Source organism: Erithacus rubecula (genome assembly GCF_903797595.1).
Source record: "Erithacus rubecula genome assembly, chromosome: 5".
Classification (NCBI taxonomy): Eukaryota; Metazoa; Chordata; class Aves; order Passeriformes; family Muscicapidae; genus Erithacus; species Erithacus rubecula.
Window position 1 is genome coordinate 23,719,922 of NC_136687.1, and position 25,454 is coordinate 23,745,375.

At 38.4% G+C, this 25,454-nt stretch overlaps 1 protein-coding gene across 1 annotated transcript in view; it reads left to right on the forward strand.

Annotated features, from left to right (window-relative positions):
- Positions 1–4,543: 4,543 nt before the first annotated feature.
- ATP10D (ATPase phospholipid transporting 10D (putative)) overlaps positions 4,544–25,454 on the forward strand; it is a 36,620-nt gene continuing 15,709 nt past the window's right edge. Inside the window, exons 1-11 of the mRNA XM_079305753.1 lie at positions 4,544–4,607; positions 10,641–10,919; positions 11,704–11,898; positions 12,851–13,055; positions 16,931–17,016; positions 18,221–18,327; positions 19,049–19,180; positions 19,994–20,121; positions 20,270–20,522; positions 23,939–24,174; positions 24,833–25,012. Coding sequence (XP_079161879.1) covers positions 10,654–10,919; positions 11,704–11,898; positions 12,851–13,055; positions 16,931–17,016; positions 18,221–18,327; positions 19,049–19,180; positions 19,994–20,121; positions 20,270–20,522; positions 23,939–24,174; positions 24,833–25,012 — 1,788 coding nt within the window. The 5' untranslated portion in view covers positions 4,544–4,607; positions 10,641–10,653. The remainder of the gene's footprint in view (positions 4,608–10,640; positions 10,920–11,703; positions 11,899–12,850; positions 13,056–16,930; positions 17,017–18,220; positions 18,328–19,048; positions 19,181–19,993; positions 20,122–20,269; positions 20,523–23,938; positions 24,175–24,832; positions 25,013–25,454) is intronic.

Below are 25,454 nucleotides of genomic sequence, written 5' to 3' on the forward strand. Positions count from 1 at the left end.
TGGATAACAGAATGAAAATTTCTAGAACAAAAAGTCTCATCCTCTTAGTGGCTTTCAGGATGGAAGTTCCTAATATACACAGTCCCAAACCACAGTGAGTGACAATGCCAATAAAAATAACTGCTACTGGCTGCTAATAACTGCCCTCCAGAACTGGCATCTAATGCCAGCTTCCTGATTCCTTCCATGCTGCAGTTGCCTAAACTTGATGGTATAAATCATAGGTGAAACATGAGGATTACATGACTGAGCATTAGTCAGCTATTCCCTTAAAACCTGTCTACACAAGCTATGTCCCAGCAATTTATCCAACATTAACTAAGGTCTGAATGGATTGTTAAACTGCATGACACCTTTGGCTGGACACTTTTATTCGAAATTTAGTTAGCCTTCGGTCAGTTTGATATGATTCATTCTTATCTGGTTTACTTTAGCAGAACAAAGGTGGACTGTTAAACACCAGGAACAAAAAGAATTATTTAATGGAAGCAGTGGTCACTGCTAGTATATGAGCAAATGGGCATGAAATTGTGTTTAGAAGCTACAAGATATTTCTTAACCCTCACAGGAAACATACTTCAGGGCAATTTTTTTAATACAGTAATATGGGCAAAATACCTTAACTAGTTTTAGAAAAATTCAGTCAGTTTATGAAACAGATCATGTGGCATACTTACAATTACAAGGATTTAATGACCCTGAAAATGCCTTTCAGGAAAGTTCCCACGATAATATTTACATACAACTCTACCTCTCTCAAGATTTCAAAAGGTACATAATTTACATAAAATATACCTTGCACGATAAAATATTAAAAGAAATGCTTAATCTTTCAAACTGAGAATATAGACTCAGATTCACTAACAAACACATTCACATTGTGGTGTTTATTCTCTCTTGTTTCAATTTTTCATTTGTAACCTGAAAGTAGTAATACCATCTTGTCTCACAGGGAGTGAAAAAGGAAAATTCACAATTATTTATAAAATGCTCACTCTGGTAGATAAAAACAATCTCCTCACAAGGAAATCAATAAACCAGTACAGATCTAGAAAGTATATGGCAAATAAAGGCTATAGCCACACACAAAACAGAGCAGATAAACAGCTGTTTGCTCACTGTGTATCTGTCTCCCAGGGGTCCTGCCAGGAAATATATCTGAGGATCTTGAAAGAAATTACCTTAGTGATAAGCACAACAGACTGCTTTAATTTGCACTGGCAGCATTTCTTAGGACTCCAAACACATATTTACCAGCCAACGATCTAGTAAACAATAATTCAATGCAATTTAAAATCCAAGGGGGGTTTTGTGGAATCTCTGCTCCAGTTAAATTATTTGGGTTTACTGCAGAGCTAAAGAAGTAAAATATCATCAAATTACTGGGTAATAATCAATTCCCTTTCTGGCTATAAGTTATTATTAATATGCCACCACATCTTGAAATGTATTTGAACTAGAGTGGATATCATAATATGTCACTATTTATATGTAAATACACACGGGATCTCTCAAGCACATCCACTGACCACTAAGCTGATGTGGGAGCATCCACACTGCAGTAATGACAACAATGTCTACAACCCCAAATCCCCACAGGCACTGCTATTAATGTGGATTTGGCACTGCAGTCATCACTGGGTATGATTCTCCTCTGGCAAAGACATTTTCCCAGAGAAGAATCATACCCAGGTTTTCACATTCCTTTTACTTGAGGTGCTCTGGGAAATGTTTGATAGCATGCTATGGCAAATTTCCCTCTTCCTTTCAGGTCTTCATTGGAAAGTTTTCAGTCTGCCAACATGCTTAGTTGGCAGTTCACGAGTTCCTCTCTTTCACGTGCTCCAAACAGTGCCAGGATGAGCACAGCAGGCTTGTACTTGCAGAATTATTGCAGCTATGAACAGATAAATACACAAAGAGCTCTGTGACTGCTTTGGAGTCATCAACAGCTCTTGTGTGGTTGGACTTAAGTCCAGATAAGTCAGGGAAATTCCTGAAACTTCAGGAAAGTACAGAGGGGTGTAGCGTATATGTGGTCACTTACAGGGTTGGACCACAATAATACTGGATTTAGTTATGAAAAGTATTCACAAAGATGGGAAAGAATAATCCAAGTTCTTGTCAGAAATATAACTACTGAAGAAAAATGTACTTCTAATATCAAAATTTTTTTAGTACTTACAGAGCATTATTTACAGGGCATTCACATCTCATCAATGACCATAATGTTGAGAAGCCTCTTACTTAAAAACATACTTGTCTTCATATCATCACCAAAAGTTAACAGAATTGTCATTATTCCTGTTTTGATTAGTGGTGGTTTCCAGCAGAGAGGGCACTAAGTGGTTTAGGGCACTTAGTGGTACTAAGATCAGAGTGGAATTTAATTCACTTATCTCTTCTGTGTGACTCCAGAGCTGGTCTGAAGCCAGTGTTTTAGACTGAATTTTTACAGTTACTGTGCAAGTACTTACTGTTTACAGGAGCAAAAAAAAGGTAGGACTGACAGAAGAGGATCACATTCTTTTTTTTAATTGCTACTACCTTGGATGACCTGAAATTTGAAGTTTTCCTTTTTCATGTGGTGGTTCAGGAGATGATATAAAAGACACCTGAAGATCTCTCTGGGGAAACAAAAAAAAGTAAATATTTGTGTGGGGAATGTTCTGTGTTATTACCTCCACACAGAAGATACCAGTGAGATTTCTCAATCCATCATTATCTCTGGTGACTGTGATCTTTGTATTTACTCTTCCATAGGATATCTGAGAGAAGACAATTAATTAAACTTCAGACATGCTGGATGGTTGCTTTGCATGCTTGGAATCAAGACCATTCATACCACTGGACAGAAGGATAGAAGTGAAAACATGTATATAATGGCCAAGTCAGGAGTCAGCAATGCCTCCCACTCACCTGATCAGCCTTACCTCTCCAAACAGCTCACATACTCTATCTAATTCGAGTGCACAGACTGTTCACTAAGGCAGCTGTGCTCTTTCTGGCAGCCAGGGTAGCTCATTTACAGTTTGGTCAGGTATTTTTGCGTGCACTGATTGCCTAATTGAGGCAATTGTTTCTGCAAACAATTGTTGCTGCATTGTTTGTGCAAACAAGGGAAACAAAATAATGCCTTTCATAGTTGTAGGCTTACAGAATGGACTGCCATGCATGAAATAACATGAATGGGAATTGTAAGACTCTGGATATGAATTATTTACATCTGCAATGGGATTAGAATAGCTGTGGTAGGTGATAAACTGTGTGATATTATCTTTTTTGTCAAACATCTCTGCCAACTTGAATGTTCCAATAAATCAATGCTAACAAATTGAATCACTTTGAAGTAACTGGGTTTTGGCAAAGCCTACTACCACCTTGTGTCTTGCAGCTTGCTCTGTCCTCCCCAGAGTTGATTCCTCTTTCCCACAGCACCTGAGCCAGCAAAGGTGGTAGATCCTGCAAAGAAACATATTTTCTGCCCAGAAAAAGAACCTATATAATTTCAAGGTTGTAGTTACAGACTTCCTTCATGTAGAATTTTTATTCCATCTGACGTGCCAATATGTTTTGGAATTTCTAACAGCCATATGGGCGCTACAAAGAGCAGACCATCAGGTGCTGTGCACTGAACAATAACAAAATTCTTTTAGTGTGAGGTCAGGGGTGCAGAGAATGCTAGAATGCAGTGGAAAACAACACCATGCATACACATGGGAAGGAGAGCACAACCAAGTACCACTGCTCAGCACAGCCCTCCCAGCTCTCCATTAGGAATTCATTGTTGACACTGGACAGGTACTGGCACCCCCTGTCTATTTCAGTAGGGACCAAGAGGTCTGCAATTAACATTTCCTGGTGGATCTTTTTCTTTCTTTTTCAGCAGAAGATGATCTTGAATCAGGAATCCTCTCACTTTCATGTAAAAGGCCATGTGGTTTCATTGCAAGAGCCGGCTTTCAAGAGTGCCCTGGAAGGCGGTAAGACCAAAAAGGACAATGTGGGACTTCACGAGGATTATTGACAAACAACTCACTGAGGTTCCTAAGGGCAGTGCTTTCTTAAGGCAATTTGGGCAGTTTCACAATAGCCAGAGGCTCACTTCCTAGAAAACAAGAGGAAGTGTTTGCTAACCTTGATTAGCCCAGTGACAAGAAAACTTGATGTTTAGACAGGCCAAGCTGCCTTCACTGTTGTAAATGACTGTAAAAGATTAAGAACATCAATTTTCCTTACGAGCTGTCAAGGGTGTCAAGTTCTATGACAGCCCTACCTCCTACCCCAAACTCCATCTGCCGGGGCCTTAAGGCAAAACAGAAGCAGACCTTTAAACAATAACTAACTGAGCCTCACGGATCCACGGCAGCGAGCAAAGCTCCTCACGCAGGGCCGGGGGCGTGCGGAGGAGCCGCTTTAGGGAGGGTCGGGCCCCGCCTCAGCCACTGCTCGGAGAGAAGGGTCGGAGCGGGGAAATGGGGAAAGAACGAGCGTTCCAAGGGCGGTGTGGGCAGGGAGGGGCGGAGGCGGCCGGGGGCCGGGCAGCACCGGCGGGGCGGAGCGGGGCGGAGCGCGGCCATTCCCCGGGGATGTGCGCGGCTCCATCGGTAAGTGCGGAGTGATTTCAGGGGGCAGCTCGCCCACGGGGTGGGGTGCGGGGATGGTGGGATCGAGAGGCGGTGGGGGAAGCGCTGCAGGGAGATCCCTTCAGTGCCCCCGCCGGTGCCGCTTTGCCGCTCCTGGCCCGGGAAGCGCTGCCGGCACCGGAACGGCCCCTGCGAATCCCGGCGGTGCCTGGACTGTCGAGGGCGGGGGGAAAAGGACGATTTGTGGGTTTATGTTTGTAAATGTCCTCTGGGCCACGACTGACCTCCGCCCCCACCTTCCCCCCGGCACTGCCGATGTTAATCTCCTCGACTTTGACTCCAGAAACGAAAGTCTTTGTTTTCAAAGCTCGTGGTGGTGACTGAGGTGTCAGCTTTTTTGCTACTTTACACATTCATGGCAGGGAACTAGACTTAAGTCCATATAAGTGGCAGGGAAATTCCTAAAACTTCAGGAAAGTACAGAGGGGTGCAGAGTGCACATGTTCTCTCACAGGATTGGATCACAGCAGTAATTGCTGGACTTAATTATGAAAAGAATTCACAAAGATGGGGAAGAATAATCCAAGTTCGCATCAGCAATACAGGTAGTGAAGAAAAATGTACTTCTAATATCAAAATTATTTTAGTACTTACAGAGCAATAATTTCAGGGCGCTCACATCTCACCAATGACCATAGTGTTGAGAAACATCTTTTTTGAAAGCATATTTGTCTTCCTATCATCACCAAAAGTTAACAGAATTGTCATTATTCCTATTTTCATTAGTGGTGGTTTCCAGCAGAGAGGGTGCTAAGTGGTTTACCTAGGATTGGAGAGGAATTTAATTCACTTATCTCTTCTGTGTGACTCCAGAGCTGGTCTGAAGCCAATGTTTTAGACTGAATTTTTATACTTAATGTGTGGGCCCTTACTGTTTACAGGAGCAAAAGGTAGGACTGACAGGCGAGGATCACAGTCTTTTATTAATTGCCACTGCCCTGGGTTATCTGAATTTCATAGCAATAACCAGAGCTAATACACGTTTTTATTGGAAACTAGACTGAAATTGGGACCAAGTGCTCTGAGTACTCAAAGATTCTCTCTCATCAGACATTCCTATCCCACCTTGCTTGTTCCAACATGAGTACTTTCACAGCTGTAGTGATGGATTGGGAAATCCAGTGATGCTATTGTCTTGGAGTTAGTAAAAGGTCTTGCACATCAGTGCGAACCAGGTTCAGTAAGTATCAGAGTCATTATCAAGGAGTTGGCTAGGCCGGGATGGAAAGTAGAAGTGAGAACAATTCTTTTCAGTGTTAACTTTTAACTCAGTTCAGCTACTTACCACAGTGATTCTCTAGCATCATAGATAGTTTTTGAATTAGTAGAGTCAGAATTTCAGCATTCGTTACTCCTTGCATATTTTGTTTTTATGCTTTTATATATTCTGGCTTCATTTTTATTAATAAAACCTTTAAAGATACACCTTTGCAGTTGAGCTCTCAATTGCTGTAGGTTACTTCTTGTTTTCAGGTTTGAAATAACATCTCAAGAGTCATGCTTTATAGTCTTACAGGAAGTCTCTAGTGGTTAAAGTGGATTCACAGGTTATTCCTGTCAATATATCCCCAAGCTGTAGGAAGGTTTTATTGCTCTATGGCAAATCTGATTGTCTTCCTGAGGTTGTACAAGAGCTGGTTTTGTCGAAAATTCACTAAACCTAGAGCATTAGACCTGAAAACCTTGTTGGATGCCTTGGCAATTTATAGAGCTTTTGAGCAGCTGATAATGGAGGTGTTGTAGAAGCAAGAAAAATAGAAGAAACTAATCAGAGACCTTATGTAGGATTTTAGGAACTCAAGTGCAGTTTCTTGCTGTAATAGGTACTTTCAGTGTAAATTTCAGTAAGTATGCTAGACCTTATGTACACAATAGTGTTTTGGTCCTTTAAAAACCAGCAATAGTGCCAAAATGGATTAATTTCTCTTTAAAAGTATTTATGGTAGCATAGGAAGTGTACACAGCTACAAAAAAAAAAAAAATCACATTCTTCTGTGTTACATGAACACCTGTATAAATTTTTTACATGGCCCAGACCTTAGTCTTACTGTGAAATTCGTGTGAATTGCACACATAGCAAAGCATCTGTAGTGACTAAAAGCTAGAGATATACCTGTGAGGAAAGACAGTCATAAAAGAGTAAGACTTAAACTGAAAGGTTTTGGTTTACAGTTTTGAGATCAGTGTGGCACATGAAGGTAGGGCATAAAGCAGAACTTTTGTGATGGAGAAAAGGATGTAAAATATTTTCACAGATGACTACTCTCCATCAGTCTTCAGTTTTATTTTGAAACTATTTCATCTGAAATTTAAACTTAAAATATGCTAGTGTATGGTTTGGTTGTGTCTGTAGGTACAAGGTCTGATTGGCATCCTAAATAACTTTACCCAAGATGAAGGATATTTTCTGCTTTTATATACTGCTCCCACACTGTAGTATGTTAACCGGTATTACTGCATGGCTTACTGTTAAATTATCTTGCATCCATCCTTGTGTCAGGGCCTTGGGTTTTAATGCATCCTGATGATTGTTTTTCATTTGTGAAGAGCTGTTGATGGCTGGCTTAATGTATTCGTTACCAAGAAATTTCTTTTCTAGGATCCAAGGCTTTTCAAGGCTTGCAAGTTTTCAGTGTTGCCCATGCTAAATTAGACTTTGTAGGTAGGAGTGCATGGTGAAATAGTGCCACAGCAATTGATTTTTCATACTAGCATCTGCCTTCCCCTCTTAATTCAAGAATTCTTACATCTCTTTTATAAATATATCTCAGAATATATGGTTGCAAATAACCACATCGTTTTCTCAAATTGAAGTTTTGATTCCTGCTGTTTGTCCCATAAACTAACAGCAAAAGTCTCTTATCCAGTCTCTTATTTGATATATTAGAATGTCTCGGCAGATTTCATATTGGCTTGCAAACATGTGACAAATTTGTAAAATTGCATGTTACAGAGAAAGTAGCAAACCTCAGGAGAAAAGAAGTATTTGTTACTCAGAGTGTAAATTAATCTTCAGACCCTGGTTTCTTGAAGCTTCTTAATTTTCTGCTCGCTTCTGAGTTTTAAAGGAGTTTTTAACATTTGGCCTGCATAGTTCTGTCAGTGCAGTTACAAAAGTGCCAGTGAACCTGTGCAGTAACACTTGCTAAGAGGTTTAAATTGGGCTGTTGTGTGGAGTGGGGATAATCCACTCTTCCAGGGCATTGTGTAGTGTGACCTTCATCTAGGATACCATTTTTTAAACTCCATGATCATCCAGAACCTGGAGAACATCCTGATATATTCATGCGAGGAGAGAAGAAAAAGGGATGTTGTTGGGGAGATTCATTGTCTGAGTTGCTTCCCATTTAGGTGCTGTAGAAATTTTTCAGGTAAGATAATTGTTTTTGTTGCATTTCTGTTTGCCAAGAATTGATTTATTACTTCCTACTGGAAACTAGCCCAGAGGAAGGCCTGAGAAGGAACAGGATAGAGACACACACCATAAGCATGCATGTGTCAAAGGTCTGGGGAACATTCTTGTCAAATATGTCACTTGCCAAGTGCATTTAACAAAGAATTTTCTGAAAGAAAAATGAGGACTAATTGTTTTGGGATCACAGCAAAAGAAAAGGATGTTGTCAGAAGGCAGGAAGTGGTTAGGAGAAGCCAGGGTAAGTGGTAAGGCACTTCACCTGACATGTGAGCAAGTGGCCACAGAATAATGGTAAGGTGCAGTTCCAGAGCAGGTTAAACACAGGATAAATTATCTACACATCTGTTTTGCTGATGATCTTAGGAAATTGTCTGCTATGAGAGAGATCAGTGACTGCTAAGTGATTTGGCAAAGGCTACCAATAATATAACTGGAACTATGGAATTTTTAGTGTCAGCTCCATCCCCCACCAGGAGAGCTAGGAGCAAAGGCTTGCATGCAGATATGCAGATGATACTTCACAGAATTGGAAGCTGACAGAATTTACAAGAGACAGTGGAAGGGAAGTGATGGGAAAAGAAAACAACTTATGGACATGAAATACACATACAAGAGAATGCAAGTCCCTTCTTCCATGGTACAGACCATTTAAAAGTAGAGATTTTCTCAGATTACCACTAGCAGAGAGTTCTTAAAGCCTGTTTTTATTGCAATATAGGATGGTGAAACATGGAAGTGTGTATAGTGTTGATCTGTCCAATGGTAAAAATGATGCTGTTGTGCCTTGCTTTAACAAAGGTATGAATGACAGCAACCTATTTCCTGTTAACCATATCTAGACCCTCCAGTTTTTCATATCTCAAAGTGCTTTATAAGAAGAGGAAAGAATCAGAGCACGTGAGGGAACTGGTGTAGAAAAAAGGCAAGAAAACAAGTAACTTTATGAACCAAATGTAATGAAGAAGAAGAAAATTACTCAAAAGAGTTAAGAAATGCAAAAGAGATTTCTGAAGTTTGAAACCTCAAAAATGCTATTTTAAAATAGTGTTGCAAATGATTTGAAAAAAAAATCATTTGCAAAATAGTAGCTCAGTCAAATCCCAGGTGAGTTAAAGGGCATTATGGCAGAGTATGAGATCCAGATAGTTTTTCCCAAGATGTCATTTAATTTTCTGATTCACCTCTCTGATCTTAAGGATTGCTTGTTATTTTTCATGCAGTTTTTCCAGTGTGGTAGATTTGTGTTAGTTATTTCTCATCCCTACAATCTTCAGTTTTGTTCAAGTAGTTACATTAGAATACTGGAGATACTGACAAAATATGCAGTGTACAGAACTGAATCTGATATTTTCTGTTCCTTTTTAAGTTCTGCTTCTCTGAGGAAGGGTGGGGCAGAGGTTTTAGAGTCAGAGAGGATATGTGTGTGGTGAGGGGTGACTGTTCTTCAGTAACTCTGCATATGCAGTTAAAACTATTAGCTTGTCATCCAGTGGTGAAGAATTCCATCTTAACATGTTGTCATGTTAAAATGTCCAGTGCTCTTCCTCCCTGCTTTCCCCAACTGCTTTGTTTTTTTATAAATAGTGGTCAGTGGGTGTCAAATCTAGAAAAGATAAAAGACTATGTATACAAAAAAGAATTTAGAAGGTTTTGAAATTTGTGAGGTATATTTTAGCTGTGTAGGTTATTTGGCCTATATAATTTTCACTGAACAGGATCTCCTATTTAAAGCTTTTGCATTCCTATTAGACCTGGGAGACTGAGAAAGTGTTCCTTCTTTCTTCATCAGTATCAGATGTTTGTTTGCCTGGTCTTATGAAAACAAACATGATTTTCACTACAAATGTAACCTGTTCTCAAATATCTGGCTGGTGGCATTGCGTGAAGTTTCCTGGCATTTATTTACTTAAGTTTGCTACTAGGTCACTGTACATTGTAACAGTGTGTAGAGATATGTCAGATTATTGGGCTAAAGTGTGGCTAATTGACACACCCTGTATGATTCATGCTAAAGATGAAAGCTTGGTAATTTAACAGAAGAAATCATAGCAAAGCTCTCCCTGATAATCCAGCATATTTTTAGTTAAAGCAAATATATGTTTGGGAAGGCCTCTCATTGGATAAGATCTGTTTGTACATATTGCTAGATTTTTGACTTCTGACTTTAAGAAGGTTTGTTAACCATCAGCATGACTACAGTGTCTGAGATGAGGATTCCTTTCAAAATGATGTTCTCTGCAGAATTAGCAACTTGTGTGCCTTTCTGCACCATGCTACAGCATGAGAAACTGGTGGGTGGACTGCTCTTAGAGAAATACTGTTTTAAACACAGTAGTCAAATTACAGGATCCTGAAAGATTTGTTTAAATTCAGATAAATTCAATCTTTGAAGCAGAAGTACCTGACCTTACATAACGTATTAACAGTCTGGATTGGGTTCATTATGAAAATTGCTTTTTCCCCTAGGCTTATTCAAAACTGTACCTTGCCTTTTTGTTGAAAAGCCTTTACAGAATTGCTGTGTAACTTGCTGTGTTTTCAAACCTTTGTGGAGAGATGACACTCCTTGGACTCTAAAGTGTTTCAGGTGCAATGGCAGATCCCATCCGCTGGGCCCGGTACCGCTGGCAGCGACTGACATCAACAGAGAGCAGAGAATGCAGCAGCAACAATTCAAGTAGCAAGTGCTATCATCCACCAAAAACTACTGGCAAACACAGGATAGTGATACCCTGTTTGGGACACTTTAAAGAAGAGTATGAAAAAGTATCAAAACTGTACATGAACAACAAAATACGGACTACTAGGTATACTTTATTGAATTTTTTACCACGGAATTTATATGAACAATTTCACAGGTAAGGAACTCCTTTTTGATTGTGATAATTCTTCTGAAGGTGAATCCTTCTATCTAAATATTTGTGTGTGTTACTATATATTAAAAAAATTATTCCTCCCACTGATCTGTGACTTTTGAAAATATGCATGTTATATGGTCAAAACTTCTTGAGCATCACTGTCGAGCTAATAATTTTCTCCTTAGCTTATGTACTGTCCACTTATTCTGTTCTTTGGACTATTGAACTATTCCTTGCTCTTGGAGCACTGCCACACACCAATCACCAGTAGGATTTTCAGCTTATTTCCTGCAAATGTTTCTTCCCCCTTCCCTCATTTCTTTCTCTCTTTCCAATTGTTTTCATCTTCTTTCTGCTTGGAGAACTGCTGATCTGTAAAGCTACGCAGGGAGGTTGTAGGATGGCTTCCTTTTTAAAACATGTTATCTTCCCTAAGAAATTATAAGATTATGTTTAAAGGACATGGAAATTTGAGAGTGCAAATTCACCAGTGCCTCACTCTGGAAAACATGTGTCTGGAGGACAGTTTTGGAAATACAGGAGAGTTCTTGGTTTCTGCATTACCTGATCATGTATGTTAAGCAACTGTGTTGCTAAGTAATCTATTGACTGGAGAGTGAAAACAGAATTCTGGATAGTTGTTCCTTAAACTGCAGGTAAAGAAAAGATAAATCACTGATAAGTTAAATGTCTATATAGCATGGAGTGGGGAAATAAGTCTGCTAGCATTAGCATAGCATTATCTGCTATCACAGCTAAATCCTCTGTTTTCTCTTTGTTTCAGAGTTGCCAATTTGTATTTCCTATTTCTAGTTGTCCTAAATTGGGTTCCTGTGGTTGAAGCTTTCCAAAAAGAAATTACAATGCTACCTCTGATAGGGGTTCTGACAATTATTGCAGTTAAGGATGGTCTGGAAGATTACTCAAGGTACAGAATGGATAAACAGATAAACAACTTAGTAACCAAAGTATACAGCAGGTAAGAGACAAGAGTCTTTGTGGTTTATTGTTATTGATTATGGCTATTGTGAAAAAGTTGCTGATAACTTTTTTGATTACCCTCTGAATACTTATAGAAGCATAAGATAATGTAATTTGGAAAAGGTCTCTGAAAGTCATTTAGACTTAAACCCCTGCTCAAAGCAGGACTGTTTAGATCAGTTCACTCAGGGACTACTTGAGACTCGATCACCAGCTTTGTTGAATGGTTATCAAATTACTGTAAAATTTGCAAAACAGTTTTTGCTTTGAGGCAAATGAGTTTGTGCATATGTTTGTACTATATTAAGCAAGGTACTTTGACTAGTTAAGCATTGTTGTACACAGTATTTGTTTTGAAAGGTGTATCTTTAATTCCTCTAAAATGGTTTCATGGAAATGGAAAGGCTGCTAGTTTATGGCTTGTTAATGGCACCATGTTGTACTCATAGTGTGATACAATTTCCCCAAACAGAACCAGATAGTTTTCTTCCTGAGTGCATCACAGTTTGATACGCGTGTTAGCATCTGTGTTCCCCCGTGCAGCACTGCAATATTGCACACTGTGGGTGCAAGTCAGTCTGCTAGTGGTGAGTCTGCTAAGCAGTTATTATCTTGGGTAATAAAAAGACAGGAATGGAAACTGGTCATACACTAAATTAACCATCAAAAACTTCTCTAAATATATATCAGTGCTGCCCACATAATTATTTTTCTTTTATACCTGTCATAAAAGGATATTCCAAGATGTAAAATAAAGATAACAAAAATAAAGGAAGTATAGTGAATGTTTGGGGCTTTTTTCCTTTCTTGCATGCTCTGTTTCCATGTGGGAAAAAAAGTATTTTGGAAAATGTCACTTCTGATGTGTTGTAGTAGCTGTCACAAATAGCACCTGTGGGTTTTTCTCAGTTTCAGCTTGTCAAAAATCACTGTTCTTCTATGTATTCCAGGAAAGAGAAGAAATATGTAGATGAGTGCTGGAAAAATGTCAACGTTGGGGACTTTGTCCGGGTTTCCCGTAATGAAATCATTCCTGCTGACATGGTGCTGTTATATTCGAGTGACCCAGATGGGATCTGTTACATTGAAACTGCAGGCCTTGATGGAGAAACCAATCTAAAGCAGAGACAGGTAGTGAGAGGATATTCAGAGCAGGTGAGAATTGTGCTTTTCTAGTGGTGTAAGAAAGCTGATGTGACAGGTGGTGAACTAAAAAAACCCAAACAGCTCAGCCCTCTAGACTGCCTAATTCATTGTAGTTCAGCAATCCCCATCTGAAAATCAAGGTACTAGGCAACACAGTTCTAATTTGGTGCTTGAGTGGTTTTGAAGCAGATCTTTGCAGAGAAAGACAGATCTATTTCAATGAATTAAAAAGCAGCAAAATTAATAATTCAGGTAAGGCTCAAGTAGTTACTTGTGGAGCATAATATGTCATGGATGAAAATTGGAAGGTACTTCAGTGCTATATAAAGATCCAGAGAGAAGAGTAGATATTATCTTTCTCACTCTTTCTTTACATTTCAAACACTGTTACTCCCATACAATACTTTAATATTCTACCTTGCAGCCAAAATGCTGAGGCTGGCACAAAAAAGGCAATATTAAAAGACTGAAGAATCTTGACATTTCTGCAATCATCAGTTCTGCTGCTGAAACACCATGCTTAAAACAGCAGCAGGGAGCTTCAGTGCTGCCCATAACAACAGACTGTTTAGTCCTTTGGAGATAAACTTACCTGAACTGCCTCTGAATTTACAGCAGTGGTGAGGAAATAAGAAGAAGTTGTCTGTAAGTGCCATTACTTAGTGGGTTTGATAATACCAAAGGTGTGATGTGCTATCCATAAACAAAGCTGTTTCTTATCCCTTAGCAGTCACATGCTTACTTTATTTTTTACTTCTGTTTTATTTTTATTTCTTGATTTAATCTTAAAACAGCAAGGCAGGAAGGACTGTTTGATCCTTTTGTACATACATATTATTACACAAAAGCAAAATTCCAATGGTTCTTGAGGCTTACAGCATACTGAGGTTGTCCAGTTCCCATACCAGGTCCTGCTTCCAAGGTCTAATTTGAATCCCACTCAAGAAGGAGACTGATTTCTTTATTTTCTGAGAGCTTGTACCAAAATTTTAGGAATTCAAGACTTTAATTCATTTTTGTCATCAAATAGGAAAAAAAATTACAGTTATTGTAGAATCTTGTCATGATTGCTTGGTTTCTGAGTGTGCAGCCATGGTCTGTTTCACAGACCTTGAGTCCACCTCCAGCTGAGCTCCAGCCTGAAATTTGTCCTTATAAACTCAGGCTGAGTAAAACTGGCAATGTCATGTAAGATGTTGACTGCCTGACCTCTCCCACTTCTTAACCTCAGAAGAAAAAGAATAAACAACACCAAATTAAAGAACATATGAAGACAAGAGCTGCAGAGTCTTAATCTGTTTCCAAGGTTGTTATGTCTTGCTTCTTTTTGACTGAGCAAGTAGAAACACAATGAAAATGACTATCACTGGGGCACCTGTTAATGCATGTGGGATTCCTTTAAGAGAAGGCAAGGCAAAATGAAAGCAAGAGACAGGAGATGAAACTATCATAGAGATTTTATATTATTATTTTTTCAATGTTTAAATGACAACAGGAAAGAAATTGGGAAAGTAGCTTGAGGCTTCTTAAATAGCAGTAGGTAATGAAACAGAACACAGTGTCTGTAACCATCTTGGGATTCAAAGAGAAATACATGAAGCAGATGAGGACCTGAGGATGATGGGCTATTTTGAGAACAAACCAACATTGCTCTTCTGCTTTCAAGATACTCAAATGTTGCTTCCTCTTATGAAGAGTTTAATCTCTGTTTCCTTCTACCCCTCATATGAAGCTGAACCATTCACAGGTTCATGGGGGTGAAGAAGCTAATATGCCATTAGCACTAAACACTGTGAATAGTGACTACTTCCTATTAGATTATGAGAGATAGCAAGGAACTGCACCAGTTGGTTCCTTCTCAGCCTGCATGGTCAGTGACTGTATCTATTCCTGGCTGCAGCATCCTCAAAGCTAGTAAAAAGTGCTGTTCTTTTCTTCCAGGAAGCCTAGGCCAAGCTGATCAAAGGCATTCCTAGCTCTCCTCTTCTACCTTAGCCATACACCCACTCCATTCCCATGCTGTTATCAAATGGTGTATGTGTCAGGAGCACAGCACAGCCAAAGCAAGTGGGCTTGGCCTTGGAAATCTGCATCTCCCCATTTCAGTGAGTGTCTATGCAGGGCCTATCATTCCCAGCTCCCTTACTCAGTTTTCATGTTTATTGTCTCCCTTCTTTCAGGACCTTTACACAAAATCCAAGTAATTCTAATTCTGCCAAAATTTAAATCTTCTCTTTTCTGCCAGGAAACATAGGAAAACTTCTCAAGAAATAACAATACAAAGGCTTCTACTCTCGGTATTTGCTTTGCCAAAATTACAATTATAATGAGAAAAATATACAAAATAACTGTATAGTCCAGGAAGATCTGAGTGTCCATATCAAGATACCTGCTTTTGGACATAGATTTTGTAAACCTCTCTTTTATGCTAGCAGATTATAGACAGCTGTGTCCACTATAGATTACACCCAGAGTTTCAGTGCTTTCTGTTTCAAGGTATATTACAAGAAGCTCCACAACCAATATATATTCAGATGTTTCCAGACAGTAGAAGAAAAGAATTGACTGCTCTAGCTATTTCACTTTGAGAGTAGTTCTTATTTGGGTAATCATTGTACAGTACAAAATTGTTGAAAAGCATCAATCAAGTATTCTGTCTTAACATTTTACAAAAATGTTTTACCTCCTGTGCAAATCAACATGAGACAGGTCGGTGTAGAGAGTTTTTCACAGTTAACTAAATTTGCAAAGAGACTGAATGATCTGTGTGTCAAAGGCTGTGTTCATATTGGCTTTGGGTTAATACAGTGCAACCCATGAGTACAGCAAAACATAGCAAAAAAAGTATTTTAATGAAGCTAATAAAGTACTTGTGAACATTATGAGGTCTTCCAAGTTTCAAATTCTACTTACAGGATTGTGTTTTAAGCTCACCATTGTTATTCCACCAGTGTGAAGTCATCCTGTTGATGGAGTACAGCTTTCTCAGAGACCTGTAATTATGTCTAAGATATATTTAGTAACATGTGAATTAGAGAATTATGCTTGGGAGTTTGAAACCTTAAATTGGTCATTTGGGTTTTTTTAAAGAATAGAACAAATTGCTTTCCAAACAGTTAGTGGCAGGTACTCAGCTTGGAAATGACTCAATTATCCAGAGGTAAGCCTGTGTTATACTAGAGACTAGAAGCATACTCATATGCCATTAATTGAAATTAAATTGCAATGGCAGGTAATTCCAAGGATAAGGCCTTTTGGCTTTTCTCTTACTTCTTGCCATGTTTCATTCTTATTAATACAGGAGATTGGTTTCACTTGACTTTTCACTGAAGAGCTCACTTGCTCTTTGTTTGCAACATGTACTTCTGGTCTTTCATAACAGCCCTTTCTTTGGTGCTTGTAAGTCTCAAACATCATTGCAAAGTTCTACATGTTTTCTTTGTGTTAGCATGGAAACCATCTTGGTCATGGTATTGGAAAAAAAGTCTGTTTGCAAGAAATTCTGCTTGCAGAGAAGAGAGTGTATCTTCTTTTTTTTTTTCCCTATAATTTAAAAAATCTGTGGGAAATCTCTGCCTTTCAGATGTTCTTACTGCTTTTGCGTTTTTTTTCTTCCTCCTCATCTTTCTACCCACTTTTTTTCTCTCCAGTGTTCTCAAAATATCAGCAATTCAAGTGATATTTGACAGTGTTTAATATTTACAAGGAAGTCCTGTGGTGTGTAAGTCTGATTTGTACTGGGTAGGAGGCCATCAACACCACCAGCAACCTACAGTTTAGAGGCTAAATTGTTAGATAGTAGTATCTGAACCTCTGAATTTATGATGTTTTTAAGTTCTGTCACATTCTGAGTTCTCTGGGTTTTTTCCTTTCTGTGGCTTTAGGTCTCTGAAATTGATCCAGAAGAATTTTCCAGTAGAATAGAGTGTGAAAGTCCTAACAATGACCTCAGTTGTTTCCGAGGCTTTGTGTAAGTAGGCTTGGTGGCTCTTTAAACTATTGTCATTTGTTATGGCATTCTTACTAATTTTCAGAGATCTTGTAATGTTTGCTTTAAGAAATAACAATATGGATGGAGGTCAGTTTGCACCACTGCATTTCTGAGTGCAACACAATAGACAGAGCTCCAGAAGGGTCTTCTGAGTAGCAGAGCAGGTACTGATGCTTTTTATTTTGTATTAAATATTTTCAGCATCTTAGTTCAGGCTGCTTTGAAATTGTGTATTTCATACTTGAAATAGCTGTTTTAAATCTGCTCTTCATAACATATGATATCTACAGTATTTTGTCCAGACCATGGCCTGACTGGGTAAGCTACATTGCTTAGAATTGCCAGAAGGACTGGCTTCCTTTCCTACTCTGATTTGCGTTGTGTCACCTTCAGTCAGGTGATCAAAGTCCTTTTGACCAGTGTGCCTATTTGTGTCTTCTTCAGGCTAGGTTTATGTTTTCAGACTGGGATTTGTTAGGGATTTTCTTCATGATTAAGGTTGGAAGGGACTTTAAGAGACTAGATGATCTTTAAGGTCCCTTCCAACCCCAGCCATTCCATGATTCTGTGATTCTTAGAGGTTTATGGCTTTCTATAGATAATAGGAAAAATAAAACACTGTTTTATGGGGTAACCTCTTTTGAGGTTTGGGAGTTAGAATGTCTGTATTCTTCCCTTTGCATGCTGACACATTAGATATTTGAGAACAAAAAGAAATACATATAAATCATAGTGTCTGGGGAAGCACCTTGACAAAGAGTGGGCCTATCTGCACTGAAAGTATACCACAGGAGTGATGGTGCTCACAGTATATTTAGGATGAGATTTTATATTTTTTTCAAATAATTTCTGATGCTGATAATCCGAATAGGATAGGGTTTCAGATTTCCAGTTTTTGTCTTGGATCTCTTTTCAGTAGTGTTCCCTACTTCTCATATGCCAGATGGCAAATGCTAGGCTTTTAAATGAAAATAAAATTGTAATGCAGTGCCTACATGCTCAGATTTTCAAGGGTGATCTGCTTTCACGTTACTCCATTCATTTGAAAAGTCCAGTCAGGAATGTCAGGATGTCAGTCAGTGACTTGCAGCTTCTTTGGGAAATCTGTTCCTAATGTTTTTTTGCAAAGCCTGATTGCTAATTGTTGGAGTCTACAGCTGACACGATGTGCTTTTTTTTGTAGTGAGCATTCAAATATGGATCGAGTTGGTCTCAGCAAGGAAAACTTACTGCTCCGAGGATGCACAGTGAGAAACACAGAAGCTGTGGTAGGCATAGTGGTATATGCAGGTTAGTGAACTGCCCTGGCTTTCACAGACTGCCTTGCCAACAAGATAGTTGTGTGGCCTAAGAAACAGTATTGAACAAAGGGGAATTGGGAAAGTAAAAGCTTGAATCCAGCCATAGCTAGAAATGTTATGAATGTTTATCTGGCTTTAGTTTGTTTCTGTTTTAACAGTAAAAAACTGATTCCTGGAAGGGTGGATCTGTTGTGTGTGGGCAGGTCCTGGTCCTCAACTTGTTAGTTGCAATGGTAAACTGAGATTTTGAAATGAACATGGAAATGCATGACTTGCTTTTTTTCTTAACCAAACCTGAAGCTAGTGCTGTTCTAATTCTGCTCTACAATTTGTAGAAAGGACATATTTTTTACACTAATCAATATGATGTATTCAGCCAGATAATTGTAACACAGGTGTAGGATTTTATAGAAAAATGTTAGAAATAATATGGAAGGGTCAAGATTTATGTTGTTTCTATAGGAAAGAATATTAATGACATTTAATGTAAGGTAATAAAAGTATACATGACAGATTTTGATTTAACCTGTTCACTTTTCTTTAGGACTGAATTCATGTATTGTAGGAGAACCTAATTTGCTCGTATTTATAATGACTGTTCAAATATTAGTCAATAGTAATATTCCTGCTTCCCAAAGCCTTAGAAATATAAAGTGCTTGCAGTTGTGCTACCTGTTATTAGAGAATTTCAACTTCCTTTTTGGTTGCAGGTCATGAAACCAAAGCTATGCTGAATAACAGCGGCCCTCATTACAAGCGCAGTAAATTGGAAAGAAAAGTAAACACTGATATCCTTTGGTGTGTTCTGCTTCTAATTTTGATGTGTTTAACTGGTGCAATAGGTAAGTGAGAATTGCCCTACTATTTTCCTCTCTCAGCCTCCAATGATTAGTGTTTTCTTTTGGGGCTGATTGATTTTGTCAGTCTACATCCATGTGTAATACACTGAAAGTTAAGAGTGCTGTGAGGTTTAAGTTCATGTTGTCATATTTCACCTGGAGTGTGATTAAAAAGCATGTTCCTGATGTGAGTTTTCGGGTCAGGAGCCTGTTTCTCCATTTGATTTAACTTTTTTCTCACTAACTGTTCTGCAAAACTCCTACTTTCTCTTACGATTTTTAAGGTAACATGAGTTTCATGTACACATTGAGGTGAGAGACCTAGTGTGACTGACTTGATATTTTAGGGGTTGATTAAGTTATTAGCTTGAGTAAATCTAAACAGAAAAACTTTTCTGACAGATCATAAAGGTGTTTAAAATATGTTAAAAATATGTTTAATAAAACTTCTTCAGATTACACTTAAAATGATGACATAATGTTCACTAGTAGACTAAAACCTGGACAAGCAAGGATAGCAAAATTAATTGACTGAGGGGTTTTTTTGGAGGGGAAAAAAAAAACTGTTCATGAAGTGTAGTTAATATTTTTTGCTTCTGAGATATGCTATGTAGATGCTGTTGATAGAATGCATGTAGATGTTTATTCATGTATGTATTGATACTTGGGACTCCTGTTGGGAAAAAAGCCCAAGAGATGAAATTGTAATTTAAAAGCTTAGAAGGAAATGCAGAGTATAACAGCTGTCACAATAACCCTGAGCTATGATACACTTTACATAAAACTGATTGACTTTATCTTGTTCTTGTTTTCAAGGTCATGGAATTTGGTTAAGTAGGTATTCGGAAATACCTTTTTTTAACATCCCTGGTCCAGATGGGAAATTGAGTCCTCCAGCATTAGCAGGATTCTATATGTTCTGGACAATGATAATTCTATTGCAGGTAAGTGGTCTGCTTTGAATATGGGTCATATTCTGATCTCATTTGTACCCTTGAAGTAACTTTTCAGCTTCAGTAGAGATACTTTGTGTTTGTAACTGGCCAAAGACTTTTTTTTTTTTAATTTAATCCCTATGTTTTATTTTGGTAGGTCTTGATCCCTATTTCTCTCTATGTTTCAATTGAAATTGTCAGATTGGGACAAATTTATTTAATACAGAATGACATTGATTTTTACCATGAGAAAACAGACTCAACTATTCAGTGTCGAGCACTAAATATTGCTGAAGACCTTGGCCAGATTCAGTATATTTTCTCTGACAAGACCGGAACCCTCACTGAAAATAAGATGGTTTTTCGGAGATGCAGCATTGCAGGACAGGAGTATTGCCATGAGGAAAATGGTAAGACACTAAACCTTTGTTCACCCGGATCATTTTTCCATTATATTTGATACCATGAACTAAATGTTTGTTACTCTTTATGGAAGAAGTTATGCCTACTCTGTTTTTTTTTTAATCTCTGTAGAATATTCAGAACTCAGAATACTGGACCTCCACCTACTCTCTGTTTTTTTCTCCAAATAGGGTATCAATGCTAACATAGCATTTTAAGATTTAAATGTTCTGTGGACTGTCCCGGTGTATCACCTTTATGTAGTATATGTTAAGACTCCACTTAGACATAGTTCTGCTCTTGAGGATATAGTAACCCAAATTAAATATGTGCTTAACAGCATGAATACATTATATAACTGTAATTTTAAGGTACAAGTCAATCAGATGTGTGTTAGTGCTGCAAAGGTAAGTACCTTCATTGAAAATGACATTTCTGTTCTTACTTAGATCTTACACAGCTGCTTGTTATTAACCAAAAGGTTAAAAAGCAGTGCTAATGAATAGTTAATTAATCTTATTATCTAAAAGTGTAGGATCTTTCAATATGTATTTCATGAGAGCCAACTTCAAGTCTTCTCTGAGTTGGGAGAAGATACATCTCCAGACACATGAGAAAATTGGGCAGAGTGACATGTTTGCCATTTTATTAATTACATAAAACCACAAAGTATTCAATAGAGTTACCATGTGTATGTACTAGTGCCTGGAGACATTTGTTCTTTTGTTGGTGGACAATGCAAATATTCCATATGAGATCAAAAGGTGAGGTGCTTGTGGTGGGTGGACGTGAGGCACAGCTGTGTATTATACCCTCTCTGTGGTTTTGATGGATTTGCTGCCAGATAAAACTGCTCACAACTACAAGCAAAAGGCACACTCTGCTGGCCACAGCAAAGAATCAGTTCGGCCCTTCTTTTGTTGTGTCACAGGACCAGATTTTGCAGACAAGTCTTAAAACTGTTTCTGCACATGTTTTGGAAGTGTTATGGTGAGGGTTCCCAGATGCTTCTTTGGCTTTGTATAATTGTACTGGGAAGGATAACAACAGCCAAGTGAGAAAAAAATGTTTAAGTTTTGAACTTGATGAATGAACAACTTATATAAAAAGCACATTATATTTTCAGAGCGTTTCCTAAAGCAAGGAAAACTTCCGGAAAAGAAACCAAAGAGTAGTGTGAGTGATGCAGCTGTGGCTGATTCAGGTCTCAGTGTGGCAGGGGAAGTATGCCTCCACATGCTTCTGCTACTAGTTCACACAAGGTTATCTTCCAAAATTATTAGTGTAATAATTATGTACATGATTACTTCCTCCTTTGCCCTGTCTTTTTCTTGGAGAGTAAACATGCATTTCTTCCTAACAAATTAGAAATTATATGAACCCTGAAAATGTTTGAAAAACATTGAAGGTCCTGGTTTTTTAGCCCTGGTTTATATTTGTTTAGATGTGTAGAGCTGCTGTTTGCAAGGCTCCTGCTACCTATGTTAGGAGTGGCAGTGCAACACAGTGCAGTCTTCTGCATAGAAGCTGCCCAATCTGATCATATATTTCTGTGTTTATATCTGTATTTCCCAGGGTAAAGGGATGCCTGTGATTCAGTAGATTCCTCCATAGGGATGTCCCCAGGCAGTGTTCTGTCTAAAGTGACGTGTGCATCTTGGACCATGGCAGTACGGCAGTGTGGTGTTGTAAGAGATGCCACATGTTACTTCAGACAAAGCATGCAGCTTCTCAACAGCCTGGAAGCAAAGCAGAATGGGCATGTGTTGTCCAAACCTGCCTCTACAAACACATACTAAGTCATTGGTGCTGCTTTCTGGGGAAAAGTATCAATGCCTCATGTGGGATTTTGTATTTGGTAGTTGTGGAGAGCCATGGTCTGTTATGTTCTCATTTACCTGTTTTTTAAAAGAGCTATATTACTAGTTTTATGTTGTTATCAGGAAGATGACCTGCCAAGGAGGTATAAGCTCTGGTCCCTCTGTTTCCTTGGACTCATCAGAACAACAGGATGGGGGACAGGATTCTTTCATTTGTGTTGCAGAAAGAGAAGACAGTAGAAAATACAGGACTCTGAAATGACATAATAAACCTATTTCCATCTCATTTAGAGCTGGGGATTTGGGGACTGACCAGTGGGTAGGTTTTCTGTTTGCATAAAGCAGAATGATAACTAGCTTTTCAGTTCTTTCCTGTACAGTTGGTACCACCTGAATTAAAGAAATAGGGAATTAGTGGTGTTGCTGGACATGTCTGCAATGTATGCTAATGTTGGTTTTTTGCTAGGATGCCATTGTTTGTATGCAGACTTTAATGAAATAAATAGGCAACACATAGCTCTCAGCACAGTTTTTCCTTGTTGTCTGGATTTTAGGCACTGAAGTGCTAATGTATGCTGATGGAATGCTGTTTTCACAGCGAGAGGTAAAATTTGAAAGCTGATTAGTGTACATAGTTACAGTGCCTTCCAGAGATTTCAACTTCTGCCATGTGGTCACTCTCAGAACTCCAGTGCAAACACTTGGATATGTTCTTGGATGTGTTCAAACACATCATAGCATAAGAGTCTTTCTATTTGCTACAGAGGTTCTTTACACCATTGATTTGTGGAGAGGAACATAATTGCATTTACACCTCTGGCACAAAGGTGTTACAGATGCCCAGACGAAGTTTGTTTATTGAAATTTGCTTTTCAATTAAAAGCTCAGAAAATGTGTATCTTTTTTGAAAGGGGGTGTCTAATACTGAGACAATAAACACAGTTTAAATGAGTTCCTGCTAGCAGCTGTATTTATCAAACCCCTGACATATAATCCTTATCCATCATAACATAATGGCTAGAAAACTCATCAGGAAGTCTGGTCCCATTTTTCTGGCCTAAAGCAGAATTGTTGCTATTATTCTTTATGCAATTCTTTGTTTTATGTCTTCAAGACCTCCAGTAAAGTCCTATTCACTGCTTTCTCAGGCATTACATTCTAATATGTCTCATCGTCTCTGACAAGTTTTTGTTAATACCTGGCCTGAGTCCATCTTGCCACAATATGGAGCCATTGTGTCTTCTGGTAGCCACAGTGTGCACAGAAAACAGGCTATTTCCTATCTCTGTGCAATTTTCTTTCACTTGAACACGCATTTGATTCCCATCAATGTGCCCTTCTGGAGGCTGTGTAACTCCAGCTTATTTTATTGTATCCATGTGGCTCATGTTATGTTGAGCTCTGATCATTCTTGTTCCCTCTTCTGGGTTCAATCCAGTAGAATGCTGCTCAAATGGGAAGACAGTGTGGTGGCTGGTTGCAGGTTTAATTTTTCATAAATGGTGGATTATTCTTAACTATATAGCTAATTCCTTACTTTAGGTGGTATTTTGAACATGTTTCTTTTTGCTCATGGGACAATAATTTTGTTTCCCTTTTCTTAGCAAAGAGGTTGGAAGCCTATCAAGAGATGGATTCAGAGGATGAGGATTCAGCTGATTGTCAGTGTGGCTCTTCAACCCCTACATCAAAATGTCAGGGGCACGACGACAGAGATGTGTGTGAACCTTTAAACAGAAAGTCTTTGAAACAGTTGTCTGGTAGTTACTCTGCATTCAAAAGGCAAGATGAAGCAGGTGATATTCCCCACTCAGGACACATGGCTTTCAGCAGTCCCATTGTAAGTAGAAGCTGTTGGGTTTGATGCTAAATTTCTGAATTAACTTATGGGAGTACATTTTTTTATTTCCATTTGATCAGATTGATTGTCATTTAAAAAATCCTTTCTTTCTTCCACCAAAATTGGAGGTCTCATGATGGCTTAGTTGCATGCTGTTTACAACTGACATTGCAGACACATGTTGATTCATGAAGGTGTATACTTTGACTCTTGCTGCTCTGCATCCATGATCACTTAAAATGAAATTACCAACTTAATAACAGTTTATTCTTTTATTTTAAGAGGTTTCTAGCATATTTTTTTTTGTTTTTAATAGGAAATATCTATATGACAAATACTTATTTGAGGTTAGGAGAGGAAAAAATTCTGCTACTGTACTTGAAGATGTCTAAATGCCATTCATCATACTTAATCTCAGTTGAGGTGTCTAAGGCTGTGAACTAAGCCTTTAGTATTTACCTCTTTGGGCAGGAAGTTTGCTGTTTTCAATGGACTACCACAAGGCAGTGAGAGTGCCAGTGTTCCTCTTTCCTGGTATAACCAGCTCAGCAGAGGAGGGAAGATGTATGAGCTTCTAAATGTCAATCATGTGTCACTGATTTATTCTCCAGAGACTACATTTCTAACCTGATAGACAGTTTTGTTCCTTTCATAATAGGAAACAGATGTTGTACCAGACAAACAGCTGCTGGAGAAGTTCAGTCAAATTTCTTATCAACAATCAGAGGAAGCTAGCAGCAAGTTATCTTTGGAGACAATGTATATCACCGACTTCTTTCTTGCTCTGGCAATCTGTAATACTGTTGTAGTTTCAGGCCCCAATCAGCCACGTCAGAAGGTAAGAAGGCCTTGCTTTTGGCTCTTTGGCCATATTTACAAGTAGCTGATTTCCTTTACGTTCAATTACAAAGAGAAAAATACAATTAACTGGCATTTAAAAAATTGTCCTTTTCACATCTGCTGGTTGGTCCTATTAGAAAGAAGGGAATTACTATAAAACCGTGGAATGCAATGAGTTAATGAATAAAATAATGCTGATAAATTGGCTTCAGTCTTTTTGTTCCTGAGACAATTTGTAACTTTTACAAGGCAAATTTGGAGATTAAATTGCAGTTGTATTTTTTTCCATGTTCTAGTTATGTTTTTTTTTAGATACGAGTACAACTTCCTGTAAGAATACACTGACACTCCGGTTACCTTCACAAATAGGTTATTGATGGCTGAAAAATGAGAATATTTGCTGAGGATCCACAGAATATTGATCTGAGAATGCTCTTACC